Below are 16,088 nucleotides of genomic sequence, written 5' to 3'. Positions count from 1 at the left end.
AAACTTGAGAATTCTGTAAGAAGTTTAAATTTTCAATAATTTAAATCATTTGAAACAAAGTTCAAATCTACATCAACGATGTAGAAGAACTCTGTGATGTCAAATTTCTTCGAATAAATTTGATCTCCGAATGATAAATTGAAATTTTGAACAATACTGAACTCTGCGGGTAGCACAGTTATAAAGTTTCCTGCAACACCCGAAGCGAGAGTTATGGGTGTGAGCAACGCGTAGCTGCGGAAGAAAGATTCATAGCAATACACAGACAAATATACGTCGCTACAAAACGATGAACAGGTGCCGTTGAAGAGCTGTGGCCCACCTACGGTTTTTATCTATACGCTGATTCGAGATATATCGGCCGCAGACAAATTGTAAGAATATATTTAAACTGCTCTCTGTCAGTGACTTAAAGATTACGCTGAATAATATCGTCGAGTGTTGCTGAACAATAATAATCTACAACACAAATGTAATACGTGTGTATACTAAAGAATATCGATACATCTGTGACCCGTAACAGGTTTCGAAACGTCTCTCGACAATAGGGCTCAGTGAAAGAAACTTTTTTTAAAGAACACCAAAACTTGCACATTACATACATGTATATTAGGGTGTTTCAAAAAAAGACGATTTTTTTTTTCTTCTTATGGTGTCCAAAAATTGATAGTATACCTAAAACCAGAAATTTTGGCGCCAATATGAGCTCCTAATATCAATAGTAAGGTTTGCCTCTATCCATTTCTTTATTTTCTATTTAAATAACACGGGAAATTTTATTTTTTTTATTTTTGAATTTTTATTACTTTGGAACGGTTCATCGTAACAACAATTTGAGAAAAGAGATTTGTAGGAAATTTCCCGTTCTACAAAAAACGTCCGAAGATCAAAGTTCCTCAGATCAACCGTTTCAAAGATATCAGCGATCAAAAATAATACTAATCAAAAATTTCAAATATTTTTCAATAAAACTACAAAAAAATATCATATGCCATATTTATATTATTATTATATTAGTTTACAGTCTCAGGTTAACAGAATTAAAGTAATTTTACATAAAAAATAATATAAATATGGTATATGATATTTTTTTCTAGCTTTATTGGAAAATATTTGAAATTTTTGATTAGTGTTATTTTTGAGATATCTTTGAAACGGTTGATCTGAGGAACTTTGATAATCAGACGTTTTTTGTAGAGCGTGAAATTTCCTACTAATTTCTTTTTTTCAGATTGTTGTTACGATGAACCGTTCCAAAGTAATAAATATTAAAAAATAAAAAAATATTTTCCTGTGTTTTTTAAATAGAAAATAAGGAAATGGATAGAGGCAAACCTTAATATTGATATTAAGAGCTCATATTGGCGCCAAAATTTTTGGTTTTAGGTATACTATCAATTTTTGGACACCATAAGAAAAAAAAAAAAAAATTCGGCTTTTTTTGAAACACCCTAATATATATATATATAATTCCTATTCCAGATTCTGCAAAACAGATATACGAGATTATCGCTAATATGCACCTAAATATGTATGTACTATGTATATACATATGTGTACCAGTTTAGTTAGAGGTTCGCGCTCGTAAAGTCAAGGCAATTTCTCACTTTTACTGCGCACGCACGCCTGAGATACGAGGTACCAGATTACAGGATGAGAAGCTCGCACACGCGTTAAACACGCGCACACTTTCTGCCAGAGATAAGAAACGAACGAGCGAATAAGCGAACAAACGACCGATCGCTGATCTTCGCTTTCCTAATTGATCTGATATGTCGGAGCTGCGGCGCAACGGCAGTTGAGGGAACGTCTTGTCGAAGACTGATCTTGGCTTTATCTTTCTTACAGGATAATTATAATGACAGTCCTGCACAGGGCGCAATTCCTGCACGCGTGATCCGTAGGTTTTTTTTAAAAATTTTTTTGCAATATCCTCTTCTCTTTTCAATCGCTCAATCTTATCTCTTTCCTCTGTCTTCTTTTCTTCCGTCCTTTCCCGACAAGTGGGTCAAGTGTATGATAATAAATAATTCGCGAACCGCCTTCTCGTCTTTATTGCCGAGTACTCGGATAGGTAAGCGTACGTATGCATGCATGTACCTGACTATAATACTGACGTCTCAGCCACGCTGCACCGTTCAGCTGTCTCTCCATTTAAGACGAGCCTGTATGTACCCGGGACATTTATTTTTATGCCCCTTTATTTGCGCCCGCTTATGGCAAGGCACGCCATGCACACGCAGGCCAGTCGAATCCATGCTTCGACGTTGGGCAACACTTTCATTGTAAAACGAAGACGAAGTCGTTTGTTCGCCCCTATAAGCGTGGTGAGATTCAAACTGATGTGGGAAAACAAAAATTGAAAAGAGAAACAAAGAACATGTTTCATTGGGACGATATGGAATTTAAAACGCTGTATCACTGCATTAGGCATAGTTTTCGATTGTATGAATAGAACTCAACAATTAGCAAGGACGATTATCCTTCAGTTTAGTACAAAGAAGTTGGTTCAAAGTAGTTGTTTCAAAATGGAACATTAGCGAAAAAACGGCAAAAGTGCTTTCTCTCCTCTGAAATTTCACTATCGAATCAAAATAGTGGCCGAAATCGAATGTTTGAAACGAAATGATAACTACAGGCCTATAATATTGCAGGTTACTCAAGACTTATAGAAAAAAATGTGGACAGTCAAAAAAACAGAGATAAACGGTCGAGTATCGTGGTCCAAGAATAGTCAGAACGTGCAAGTTTACGTGATCTAGAATCCTTTTGATCTGAGTAATCTTTTTCGCAGGAGCAATTGTTACAGGATGCATGTTACATGTTTGATTAGATATCCAAATCCGGTCCTTCTCCAAAAAGCGTGCCCTATTCGGTTGTGGGACATGGGAATAAAAAGGACAAGACTTTGATCTCGCGGATGGGGCAAAGGGTGAGGGTTGAAGGGATGACTTCAAGTTTTGGGTCGATGACGGTACGCAGCTGGCGCAAGGTGCCTTTTCCTAGGAATGCGCCACTTCCTCGAATATACTGATCTCTGCCGCACGCGCCGTCTCGGATCGGCTACCACCGGCAACCGACGGCAGCAGCACCCTTGCCCTGCCTCGTCGTGCAACCTTCCCTTCCCTTCCTTCGGCTCCCTTTATTACAACCGATTGTCTGTAAAATCTAAATGTTGCCATCAATTCACTAGATTTATTTCCTAGATTATAATACTATAGTCGCCGACGTGTGTGCGCGTGCGCTCTCACGGAAGAATTTATTTTCTTTCTAATTGTGCGGCTACATTTTTTAGACAGTTCAGACAGATAACCAAGGTTCTAGATCGTTTATGACGGAATATAAAATTTAGAACTACCCCAGACACGCAGTTACGTGCCTACGTCATGCAGCGTGTGTTATACCGCATATACACACATTCGTTCAACGTATCAAGACACATCAACCTAAATATTCACTTAAATATATTTTAAACATTTTATGTAAATCAACCCGTTATGAATATTCAAAAAATATCTAATTCGATGTGGGTAGATATTATAGGTAAATTAAGGTTCGGCATATTATGCATTCCAAGGTCGGGATTTCTGCACGTGCGACAATTTGTGAGCGTCTAAGGAAATGCTCTGAATCAACAAAATGTCGGAAAAGTTTCAATTTTCTTGGAAAAAAAAAAAAATTATATTACTTAAGGTGGTCAAATATATTTATTAATGATATTAATAAAAATAGTGCCGAATCTTTATCGGAATCTTTGCTATCGAATCACAGTAAGACTATAAAAATGCAATATCAGGACAATAGCAGTGTTTCTTCCAAGTATTTAAAACATTTCTAAAAAGTTTTTTAAGACTGAGTATTTTCTTCAGTCAACGCTATTGGTCACAAATTCAGCCGCAAAATATTGCGCTAACATTTTCCTGCTCGTGAAAATCTATCCCTAGAAAAATACCGTGGATATTGCCCAGGACTGGCTTTCTTCAATAGGATGTGGTTACTTGATGGTATTGGTCACTGTAATTATCGATAAAGAAGATTTCGCTGTTCTCACGCGACATGAATTACTAAAAATGTATTATATCTATATAGAGTCGTAAATATTCAGAGTATTCTGACATTTGAGCTCGTAGGAAATCTCCATCAGAAGAAAGATGACTAGAGTTAAGAAAACGTATGTACATACATACATACATACATACAAAACCTAGTGAAAAACAAGAAAGGTAGCATCAACTTTATCGGTAAGTTAACAGTGCTACCATGCTACACTATCACGGTGGGTGCATTCCGAAATTAACTCCCAGTACTGTCGATAATCTTTTATCTCTTTTGCGCTCCCGAGTTTGGGAGTAGCTCTACCTCTCTCCTAGGGAGTTTTTAGTGTTGGCAGCTAGCTCGGAACATACCCAGTATGTATGTAGATCTAGGGACACCGGAGAACGCGATGTCACTCATGTCCTTGGAGCACTTCCAACTACTGCAATTAGCTTCGCGTACAACGGGGTGACACTCAATGCTTTATCATAGGACACTTATGCGACAACCTATTGCAAAACATTACCACCTGAATCGAGCTGGATGATGAAGTATAAACCAAAGGTTAATAGAACTCTTGAGTTTTTTCCCACGTTTGTTGGTAACACAATTTTTTTGCAGCGTACTCTAGAGAGACACTAGAATCGATCGCCAAAGTACAGTTAGACTCACTTCAGTAGTTTGAGTCACCAATTCCTGATAAAATACTGAAATACATGGACAACGGTTGTTCTATCGCACTAATCAGATAAAACCAGGAAAAAGGGAATGTTTGTTATAAATTATTAAATTAAGGTTTCCTTACCTTTTAATGGATGACTAGTTCAAAAGTTACAGCCGAAAAACTCATGATTTTCGTCGTCATTTCTCTGCTGCTGTTCCTATTCCGCTATTTTTTTTATTTGTTTTCTGAGTTCCTGGGGGTCGAATTACTCTAGAAAGGGTCATGCAAATCGAATCCGAGACCAGAAATTTCCGGCTCCAAAAATGACCAAAAAAGTAAGGCTTACCCCTTTGGATTTGCATTTGAATTTGAAGCTGCGGCGATACAAGGTTTTTTTTTATCAAGAAACACTGAACTGAATTTTAGAATTCGATTGAACTCCGTATACTCTAAGCCTTGAAGATGCAAAATAGGTATGAAAACTTTCAATATAATGGAATCAAATCGTGAGAAATTTAGACAGAGTAACGTTATTGGAATGCAACGGGTAGAGGAATTTACCGCGAAAGTCTACCGAGAACAAGTAGCAATCTGGAAGTGAAAACGAAAAGAGCGAATTAACGTTGGATGCTCGTATTTATCCACATCGGTAATGGTAGGGGTGTGAATCATCCCCTTCAAGCATTGCCCCACAACAACGTATTTATTCTTCCTATTCTAAGCATTACAACTAGGTTAGCATGCTATGGGACTTGTTGGTATCAAGTGCAAAGTTGGACTTTGGACCTTCTCCCCAACTCTTGCACCAGACCACCGTGCTTCTTCTCCTTATTTCAAGACGTAAAAATTTCGGCATTTATCCTTTATTACTGAATTATGTATATGCGTGTTCATGCGGTGCGCTAATGTAGGTGGCCGTACGTGCTCTAGGCGCGCAATCCCTTGGTAGCAGTACTGTAGAAGTTCAAAATCTAACGTAACTTTACATGGGATGGCCTTCGTTTGTACAACGTGCGTATGCTCCAGATCGCTGTTTCTTACTATTCTATTCGTGTGAACTTTACGCGGACATTATGTTGATTTTGGTTTTTTAACAATTTCAGCGTTCTCGAGTCTACGGGGTGTTATATTATAAGTATAGTTTCGCTTCGAGAATATTCTACCGTACTGCAGGATATTGTAACAATGGTTTAGTTCGTCTTAACGGTTAGTTGGGAAACAATATATAGTTCATGCAATATCAATCTTGAATACTAGGATCGCGTTGTTGCAATTACTTATAACTGCTTGAATAGTTTATCCTTAACGGAATTAGTTTGTTGAAATCTGAAATACTTAATTATCTTAGGATAAGCTTGTATACACGTTCCGTAATATTTACTTCTACGAGTGTATTTTTTGGTGGGGTAGATCGCCTTATAAGGTGCCTAAGAATCGCTCTTATGATTCTGGTTGCCAGTTAAACGACGTTGCTACGTATACAATTTAGGTCCATTACTTGGAAGTCTTACTGAGATTTGTAAAAAGTTAATGTTTGTACATACATCGTTGTGTTTTATTTCCAAAACTGGTATGGGTGTGATTGACCTAAAGGGTTTAATTTTACGTGTCTAAATGAGTTGGCTTACCCTCAGTGGTTTCGTTATTGTATCCGCATTAGAGACTTACATTGCCTCCAAACGTTTATGCGCGTTGCCTTTAATACGGCATTTCGGAAAGGATTCTATAATTCGTCATGCTGGATAATTTATATTCACGGTTTTGAAGATTCCGCAACTATATTTATTATTTACCTTTTGCAATACAGTCCTATTTATCGCCCTGGCTATAGAGTGTATGTAGCGTGAGTTGCCTATAATAAGGCTCTAATCTACGTGTTTCCAATTTGAGTGTTACGTAGTGATTGGATATAATGGTATTACTAAATTGTAATAATAAAATGATAATATTATAACTTCGAGTAATGTGAGGTTCGCGTAATACGGTTTTTAGACTTTTGATTAATACTATTTGATGTTATACCTCATCTAGGGATACTCGGATGGTTAGGCAGTTTCCTTAAATGATCTGGTTACGGGGCACTCACATTTGGAGTTTGGTTAGTTGGTACCAATGATAGAACGGACGTTTCGGTCGGTAAGTAAGACCGTGGGTCAGATCTTGTACCAGGTTACCTGTCTGCGTACTAAGCATAATTAATGGTCAAAAGAACCAATCGGATGTTAAGATTTCTAGGACTATTCCGAATAACAGAGTAGGTATAGACGATATTTGATACTATACGTCATTGAGTAGTCATGAGGTGTTGGAGTACTACGCGAACGTATATCGAAATGAAAGCTGTGATATAAAATTTACACTGATGTCTTGACTGTGGTGTTAGAAATGGGAAAAATATTTTCAAACTAATAAGCGTTGTGTGTTCTCGTTGCACTGATTATGCGGTTATAATAATCGTTCCGCTGTTCGCGGGGAACGCACGATTCTTTTATTCCTATCCTGGTGGTACAGGAAAGTATCAAAAGTACGTACACAACATTCATATACATACCTACTGCATACTTTTATCTGTTTTCTGTATTCATTACTTCCTCGACTCCCTAACTCCTTATTCTTCTTCGCTGACCAATTTCAATAGTGAATACACTTCATATCTTGAATCCCAAACGTCCCCGAAAATTTTCAAACTGATTACCAACCTCAAATTAACTCGATGCATCGCTTTACACCATTCACATGATATCTAAACCCTAAACTTTCTATGTACTTATACAGAGCTGCAATAGCATTATGAGAATTTACGTTTCAAGATATATGTGTACGTAATTTGAAACATAAGCCAGTAAAGATTGAACAAGAAAATCTACAGCGTATTTTGAAAATCGCATATTAAACACAAGATTATCGTCGCAGGAATAACGAAAGACACACATACAGACACAGCGCATGAAATAGAGCAGCCTGGGAAGAATAAGTCTGAGACCCTCGTTGGTGGATGAATGAATGGTGTTGCAGATAGACTCGGTGTGGGGTTGGGCGTCACCCCCGCTGCGCCTCCAATTAGCCGGGGGGTCTCGGGGCGCCTCGGGGAGTGCAGGCATCGGTGCCCAGGCCTCACAGAGAATGGGCGAAATGGTGGTGGAGCGAGCTCCGTCCCCTCTACGCCTTGGCCACACCTCCGAGAAGCACCCCGGCGCCACCCTGACGGAATTAAATGTATTGCGAAGACACAGAGAACTTTGCGACGTTGTACTCAACGTGGGAACGAGGAAAATATTTGCTCACAGAGTCATACTCTCCGCGTGCAGCCCGTATTTCAGGTAACTACATCCTTTTGTACACCGATTAAGAATTTACCTAAACGAAACGAGTATGTGCTTTAGTCATACACATTAAACCTATGCAGATATCAAAACAAATAAAAAGGTTTCAGATGGATATTATCACATCATTCTGCAGATTCCTCGCTACTACAAATATTTCCCTACTTAGGAATTTCAAAAACAGTTTCATAGATTTTGATGAAATTTTTTTTAACATTGTGTAAGCTTACAACAATTTTTCAAATAGTTTTAACCGCTCAGATTATGCGAATTTTCACCTATTGGAAGAATTTGTAATCATTGTTTTCATAAATATCTGAAATTTTGTATAATCCAATGAAAAATTAGCAGATTCCCGTAATTGACAGCCTAAGTAATATAAATAGCTGAAAACTTGATTACTAATTCCATTCAATTCTCGTTCCCTTCTAATCTACAATTTGCAGAATATTTAATTCTTCTATGAAATACTGTGAGATTAATTCGATTCATTTTGCAGGGCAATGTTTACCGGGGAATTGGCAGAGTCGAGACAAACAGAAGTAACCATTAGGGACATCGATGAAGTCGCAATGGAGCAGCTAATAGACTTTTGCTATACTTCTCAAATAATAGTTGAAGAAGCAAATGTTCAGACTCTCTTACCAGCAGCTTGCCTTCTCCAGCTCGCCGAGATCCAAGATGTTTGTTGTGAATTTCTTAAACGACAACTAGACCCATCAAACTGCCTTGGCATTCGCGCCTTTGCCGATACTCACTCTTGCAGAGAACTTTTACGCATCGCCGATAAATTTACCCAGCACAATTTTCAAGAGGTTTGTGTTTGCAAAGTGAAAGCTGGCATTTTAATTTATTCCACATAGCTGTGTAGAGTTTTTGATATAACATATTCTTGATTACATAGTATTTTAAAAATTATTCATTTTTTTATAATCCTTAATTTGATGACTACCTTGGATAAAACTCTCTAATACTATCATCATTAATACAGGTAATGGAAAGCGAAGAGTTCCTGTTGCTCCCTGTGGGTCAGCTAGTGGATATCATATCATCAGACGAATTGAACGTCCGAACAGAGGAGCAAGTTTTTAGCGCAGTAATGAACTGGGTAAAGTACAATGTAACAGAACGGAGGCAACATCTAGCACTAGTGTTACAACACGTGCGACTCCCACTTCTGAGTCCAAAGTTCCTAGTAGGAACAGTAGGATCGGATTTGCTCGTTCGTTCGGACGACGCGTGTCGGGATTTAGTCGACGAAGCGAAAAACTATCTGTTGCTACCACAAGAACGTCCCTTAATGCAGGGTCCACGAACAAGACCAAGGAAGCCAACGCGACGGGGAGAAGTTTTGTTCGCTGTAGGAGGATGGTGTTCAGGGGATGCAATCGCTAGTGTTGAAAGATTCGACCCCAACACAGCTGACTGGAAAATGGTAGCGCCTATGAGCAAAAGAAGATGCGGTGTTGGGGTTGCGGTTCTTAATGACTTGCTATACGCAGTTGGAGGCCATGACGGACAAAGCTACCTAAATAGCATCGAGAGATATGATCCCCAGACTAATCAATGGTCGTGTGATGTCGCACCGACAACTTCGTGCCGTACTAGTGTCGGTGTTGCCGTTTTGGACGGATTCCTATATGCCGTTGGCGGGCAGGATGGCGTGCAATGTCTAAATCACGTAGAAAGGTAATTGAATAACAGGGGTAGAAAGAGGAATAAAATGTGGTTTCGAAACATCCAGATAACAAACAAGTTTTTCGAAATAGATAAAATTGACTAATTTAACTTCAGTTCGTGCACATGTGAATTTGGCTAACTGTGCATTTGAGGCTGAAAAAACATGATGTAATGAAATAATTTGTTTTGTTATTCGAATTATCGAAAACTACCAGGCCAGTCAAATTCGAAATGTAATCAGTTTTAAGTGAAAAAAAAAGTTTCGTTAATTCTGACCAAAATCATCGAAATCCGTTCATTCGTTCTCAAGATATTGGCAGACAAAAAATGGATCACACGCACACACCTTGCGAAATCCTGCTAAAAGTGGTCAGAGGTGATTCTTTAGACTTTGACATGTGTCACACATCTAGTGGAAACCCAACTTTTCGCTTTTCAAGATGATTGTATTAATTTCCCTTGTTTTATTTTTTCTCTGAAAAAAGAACTGTGTGAAGTTAAATTTTATGTGTCATGGCTTAAAAACTAAAGATCTTTTATCCGTCATGCTACCTTACATTCAGAAAATCATTGATCTCTAATTACTGTAGGATAAACTATCCAAATTTAATCAATAAAAACACTATTTACCCTGATCAGATACGATCCGAAGGAGAACAAGTGGTCCAAAGTCGCGCCGATGACAACCCGGAGACTAGGAGTTGCAGTTGCTGTGCTAGGAGGATATTTGTACGCGATCGGCGGGTCCGATGGTCAATCGCCCCTGACTACAGTAGAAAGATACGATCCTAGACAAAATAAGTGGTCGCAAGTTTCGCCGATGTCAACAAGACGCAAACACCTTGGTTGTGCAGTGTTCAATAATCTTATATACGCAGTCGGCGGAAGAGACGATTGCATGGAGCTATCTAGCGCCGAAAAATATCACCCTCTCACTAACTCTTGGAGTCCCATTGTGGCCATGACGTCTAGGAGAAGTGGGGTAAGAATTTGAACAGCCCTCGAAAATTTTCATTAAATTTCACATATTTTTATTGTACTCTGTCACAAATTTCATAGATCACTGAGATTTCAAAACTTTTAGTATTTTGTCTCTAGACTTGACTAATCTCTCCTCTACTATTCAATTTTTAATTTAGTAAATAATGTATATTTTATAATTATTTTCTCTAACTATCGCTGTGTTCCATACAGGTCGGTTTGGCAGTTGTGAACGGACAACTTTATGCCGTTGGTGGATTTGATGGAACAGCATATCTAAAAACAATCGAAGTTTACGACCCAGAGCAAAATCAATGGCGGTTGTGTGGCTGCATGAATTATCGAAGGCTAGGCGGTGGCGTTGGAGTGATGCGAGCCCCACAAACTGAGAATTATATTTGGTAGCTCAGGCCCCCCACTTCAGCTCAACAAGCTGAAAGTTTCACAATCCCTACAACTCCAACAGCACCTCTTTCTGTTCCTATCGCCATAACAACAACTAGAAAACGCTACCGTCGCTCCATGAGCATCATATAATGACAGGGTGTCCAGCGACTGGGAATTCCTGGAAAACCGGGAATTATACGGTAATTTGAAAGTGCCCTTGAAAATGTGGGAAACATACGGGAACTTCATATAGCAGCCGGGAATTTTTTCAACAAATTAAACTTGCATTAAATTTCCACCTAGTTTTAATAAATGAGAACCCTACTCAACTCATTTCACGTTAAGGTGGTGCCTTGGCCGATTTCGACGGTGAAGTACATGTATCCAAATATCGAAGTTAACGTATCTGAAACGCAAAAACGACGTAACAGCCCCATTTTATAAGCAATTCTGAACAAAAAAACTGAACACTTTTTTATTTGACGCAGAAATAAAAAAAATGGCACAGATTTTACGAAATCGCAACCGTAACTTCGTATGATTCATGCCATTTATTTATTTCTGCGTCAAATGCAAATGCATTGAGGTGTATCTGTTCTGAATTGTGGATAGAATGGGGCTGTAGGGTGGTCCAAAAAAAAAATTCATTCCTTTCTAATTACCATGCAAATATCGTTCAAAATGATTAAATACAAATTCTGCGAAAGTTTGAGCTCTTAATATTAATATTAAGAGGTGCCTCATCGCGTTCTTTGATTTCCCATTTAAATAACACGGGAATTTTTTTTTTTTTGAGATATGTGGACTTCGATATTTGTATATATTATGTACGTCAACATCGAAATCGACTAGGGCACCGCCTTACGCAGGGCATAGGGATGTGCAATCCTTTTTTTCGGGAAATTCCACTGATTCGAAAATTTATGTTCATCAACGAGCATATTATTTACAATAAGTATCATGTGTATTTACAGATTACTATTTAAAACAACTAATATTCAGTGATTATGCAGCACAAAATAATGTTCTAAATGTCCGGGAATTTTTATAAAATAGGGAAAATAGGGAAAGTCTGGGAAAATACGGGAATTATACGGGAATTTTCAAGTCAGGTGTTGCTGGACACCCTGAATAAGTATAGAATGACAAAAGTCAAGCATTTCCCCAAAAGACATATATAAATATTGCTAGGTATTTGCGCATAATTTCAACTGCCGACATCCTCAGCTGTTTAGAAAAAAATAAGGTTGTGAGATAAAGAGCGTGTAAATAAGTTTTCTTCCTTGATTTTTACATACTTTTGTCAAGAACAAGCAATATTTTTATGATTATGACTCGAAATAGTATTGTATGTAATGTTTACTAAAATATACTCTTTTTTTTTTTCTTTTGCTAACATCGAAGTTTCTTATATTTATTTTTGCGCCATAACATGACCCCAGTTACAATTTCAAACCATGCATATTTCTATTCATGTATCCCTTTTCCATTTGAAACTGTCACCTGAAATGAGCTCGCACTCATTTTTGACTGATTATAATCTCAGCTACAAAACGATCACCAATAATCGTTTATCATTGATTATTATTCATTAGTAATTGATTACTCAAATAGCTTCATTTTATTTATGCCTTCTTTTTTCCGACAACGTTAAAGTAAGTAGGAGATTAACAAATAAACGAAAAGAACATTCAAAATTTCATGTTACACTCAGCTGGGTTACTTTATTGTATTGGTGTAAAATACCAGCTTATTGTTAGCCACATGACAAATGTAGTCCTCTCTTAAATTTATTGCGAGGGAATTTACAAAAATTAGTTGGAACAGAGTTGTTTGTACCGCACACAACTAGGATAACATACCTAAAACAAGTTGTGTCATATAATTAATGATAATAACGCACTTCAATTTATACATTTGAGGTCTTGCGTTGACCTGATGGGAAAATTTTACTTACCTGCTTGTACAACTTTCTATTATATCACATACTTTAATGTATTAGAAGAAAAAAGATTATTCTTTACATAAAATTGTTTTTCTTTTAAATTATAGCTGCGAGAGAAGGGTTTATTACCATAATGCATAAATTGAAATGCAGATCAATAACAATCATAGGTAATAGATAAAAATAATTAATTAGCTAGTAGCTTATTAAGTTTTTCATTTCGTTCATAGTAATGCTTTTGTCGAATACATTAGCTGCTGCTCTACACAATGCATAAGTATATTGAAGAGTTATTTTTTAAACAAATGTTCCGTTTACAGAACTGCACAATGTCTTGTAAGATGTTCAATTCACAAAATAACATTTGAGCAACGTAAATTTTGAACACGATATTAATTCTGTATATATTGATGAAATACGTGTCCGAAAATAATGTTAACGAAAATATATTTGTTAAACTTGCTGAAATTATTCCTAATGTATCTACCTCTTCAATTATTATGAAAGCACGTATTAAACAAGTATCGTTTTTGAAACTCGAATTGAAATTTCACTAAAAATCTCAGTGCTGACATAAGAAATTTCGGTTGAGTAAATAACTGTAGCTGTATCATAAAAGTAAGTCAAGGGATAGAATACATATCTTGCTATTAAAGTACAAATAATAGTTGACAATTGTATTGCAATTCAAATCAACGGCAAACACAGCATTGAGCATAGTGGTGAGAAAGGTGATTTTGACAAGTGTGAAGTTAGTCGCCCGAGCAAAGCGTAGGCGGCCATCACACTTGTCAAAATACGAGAATAAAGCAGAAACTTTAGCGAATGGGAAGGCGATGTGATTAAAAGGCGAAGCCCCTTGACTGTTCAAAAAATAATTTTTTCATTTGGTTTGATAAAAGTATTCATCGAAGTTAAAAAAGAAAACACGATTCTTCACTTGATGCTTTATAATTTTATTGAAAAAAAAAAGAAATGTACGATTTATTGTGAAATACTATTAAATTATTCAGGTTTAACAAAATACAAAAAAACATTGTTCTTTATCGCTATTTCTCTTGTGTTTTCGAATTCCATCTATTGATTCTTATGTTGTGTGTCGCTGCTCGTCGTCAATAATGTGAACTGAGTACAGACTACCGTACCGTCATGATACCAATCAAGCGTAAACGGTAAGCGCCACGGTCGCTTCGTTTACTTTACCCTAGAAAAATTCACTTTGCGCGCGGTAATTTGCTCTGCGATAAAGAGGATGAGAGTTCGGAGATTCTCGTAGTTTGAACCACGGAGTAATATAAATGAGAGCCCAGCTGTGGGCTCCATATACTTACAATTAGCCCCTCATCTACTCTGATAGGATTAATTTTTCCGGGAATCGTTTGTATGCAGCTGATTGATAGCGCTCGCTATCCCGACTTTTGATAGTCAATGGATTACTTATGAGAATGCAAATAAATTCTCTGTAAATGGGCCGTATTTCTCATCCAATCCCATGTTATGTGATGTAATCTTTAGTTGGTCGTTTATGGCTGTTTATTATCGCATTATCGATCTTGAATAGTTGAACGTGAGTTCATGAGAAATCGAGGAATAATGGTTCATTAATATCAAAGCAAAATTTTCTCGATTCTGTGGAATTTCCCCCAACCCACGGACCTTCCATTTTTCGGTTTTCGTGGTGTATATTTTGTGCTGACTTTTTCACATTTCGTGGACCAAAGAACTTTTTATTTCAGGATCAAGTTATCTCTCAAAATTACGTCGATATAGTGCATCAAAGAATTGCTTCTAGCATGTTTCAAGGTCGGTAAAAATTTCGCCGAGAATTCAAAGGGGTAGGAATTTAATTTTAGAGATAGGAGGCTGATCTGTTGCCTCACTTAATTCCTTACCTGTGATGCTGAAGCGTTTCAACTTAGTATTAAGAATTTCATTGGGATTATCAAGCTTAACTCTATATTCGCCAAAGGTATAGTTGCAGGTATTTTGTTTTTTGGTTTCTGTAACCAATCTTCTTGTTTATTATTTTTATATGAATTTGAATAGAAAATAAGAATCCTACGTCCATAAAACTAATCGTTGATAACATGTATGTGGACCCTGAATAAAAATATGAATATAGAATTTATGACTTATGACTTACCTGTCCCCACTGCATGTCATCAGAAATTTCTACAAAATTGTGTCTAAGTAACAGAGTGATGATAGCGTAATTGACGAGGGCCATTTCGATTAATTTTCAAACCGCCTAATTAGAGGCAACCAGTCCTGCATGATGTATAAGTGCCTAATGATAGGCAACCAGTATTGAGTATCAAAAAGTGCCTAACTATAGGCAACCCATCTTACGTACCGGCAGAGTGCCTAATTATAGGCAACCAATCTTACGTACCGTCAGAGTGCCTAATTATAGGCAACCAATCTTACATAACATTAGAGTGCCTAATTATAGGCCACCAATCTTACGTGCCGTCGGAGTGCCTAATCATAGGCAACCAATCTTACATAACATTGAAGTGCCTAATTATAGGCCACCAATCTTACGTCAAGTAAAAGTGCCTTATTATAGGCAACCGTACCCGTTCGTAGAAGACCTCCTAGGCTGAGATGTTCTCCTGATACCAGGAGTAATTTTTGGCTAAAATTTCTCCAGTTCGCCAATTCTAAGTGGCTGTAGCATGTAAGCAAGCGATCGCATGCCTTCTCAAGTAAGTAGGCATGCATAGAAGCACACAGTATCGACGTCGCAAGCAGTCAATCAATCAGTCCCTGTTTTTGGAAGAGCTCCTCGGCTGAGATGTTCTCCTGATACCAGGAGTAATTTTTCGCTGAAATTTCTCCGATTTGCTTAATTCTAAGCGGCTGTAGCATGTAAGCAAGCGATCGCATGCCTTCTCGAGCAAGCAGGCATGCATCAAAGCACACAGTATCAACGTCGCAAGCAGTCAATCAATCAGTCCCAGTTTTTGGAAGAGCTCCTCGGCTGAGATGTTCTCCTGATACCAGGAGTAATTTTTCGCTAAAATTTCTCCGATTTGCTTAATTCTAAGCGGCTGTAGCATGTAAGCAAGCG

General features: G+C 37.5%; 2 protein-coding genes across 2 annotated transcripts in view; one reads left to right on the top strand and one right to left on the bottom strand.

Moving 5' to 3' along the window:
• Positions 1-12,189, top strand: part of LOC124405418 (kelch-like protein diablo) — a 62,145-nt gene extending 49,956 nt beyond the window's left edge. The window contains 6 exon segments of the mRNA XM_046880292.1: positions 7,715-8,019; positions 8,522-8,837; positions 9,014-9,711; positions 10,342-10,684; positions 10,897-11,270; positions 11,867-12,189. Of these exon segments, the coding sequence (XP_046736248.1) occupies positions 7,715-8,019; positions 8,522-8,837; positions 9,014-9,711; positions 10,342-10,684; positions 10,897-11,088 (1,854 nt within the window). The 3' untranslated portion in view covers positions 11,089-11,270; positions 11,867-12,189.
• Positions 1-16,088, bottom strand: part of LOC124405424 (protein lifeguard 1-like) — a 339,693-nt gene that overhangs the window by 182,080 nt on the left and 141,525 nt on the right. The gene's annotated exons all lie outside the window — the stretch shown is intronic.

The sequence above is a fragment of the Diprion similis genome, chromosome 4 (genome assembly GCF_021155765.1).
Source record: "Diprion similis isolate iyDipSimi1 chromosome 4, iyDipSimi1.1, whole genome shotgun sequence".
In the NCBI taxonomy this organism is placed as follows: domain Eukaryota; kingdom Metazoa; phylum Arthropoda; class Insecta; order Hymenoptera; family Diprionidae; genus Diprion; species Diprion similis.
This window is presented reverse-complemented; position numbering and strand designations above follow the sequence as displayed.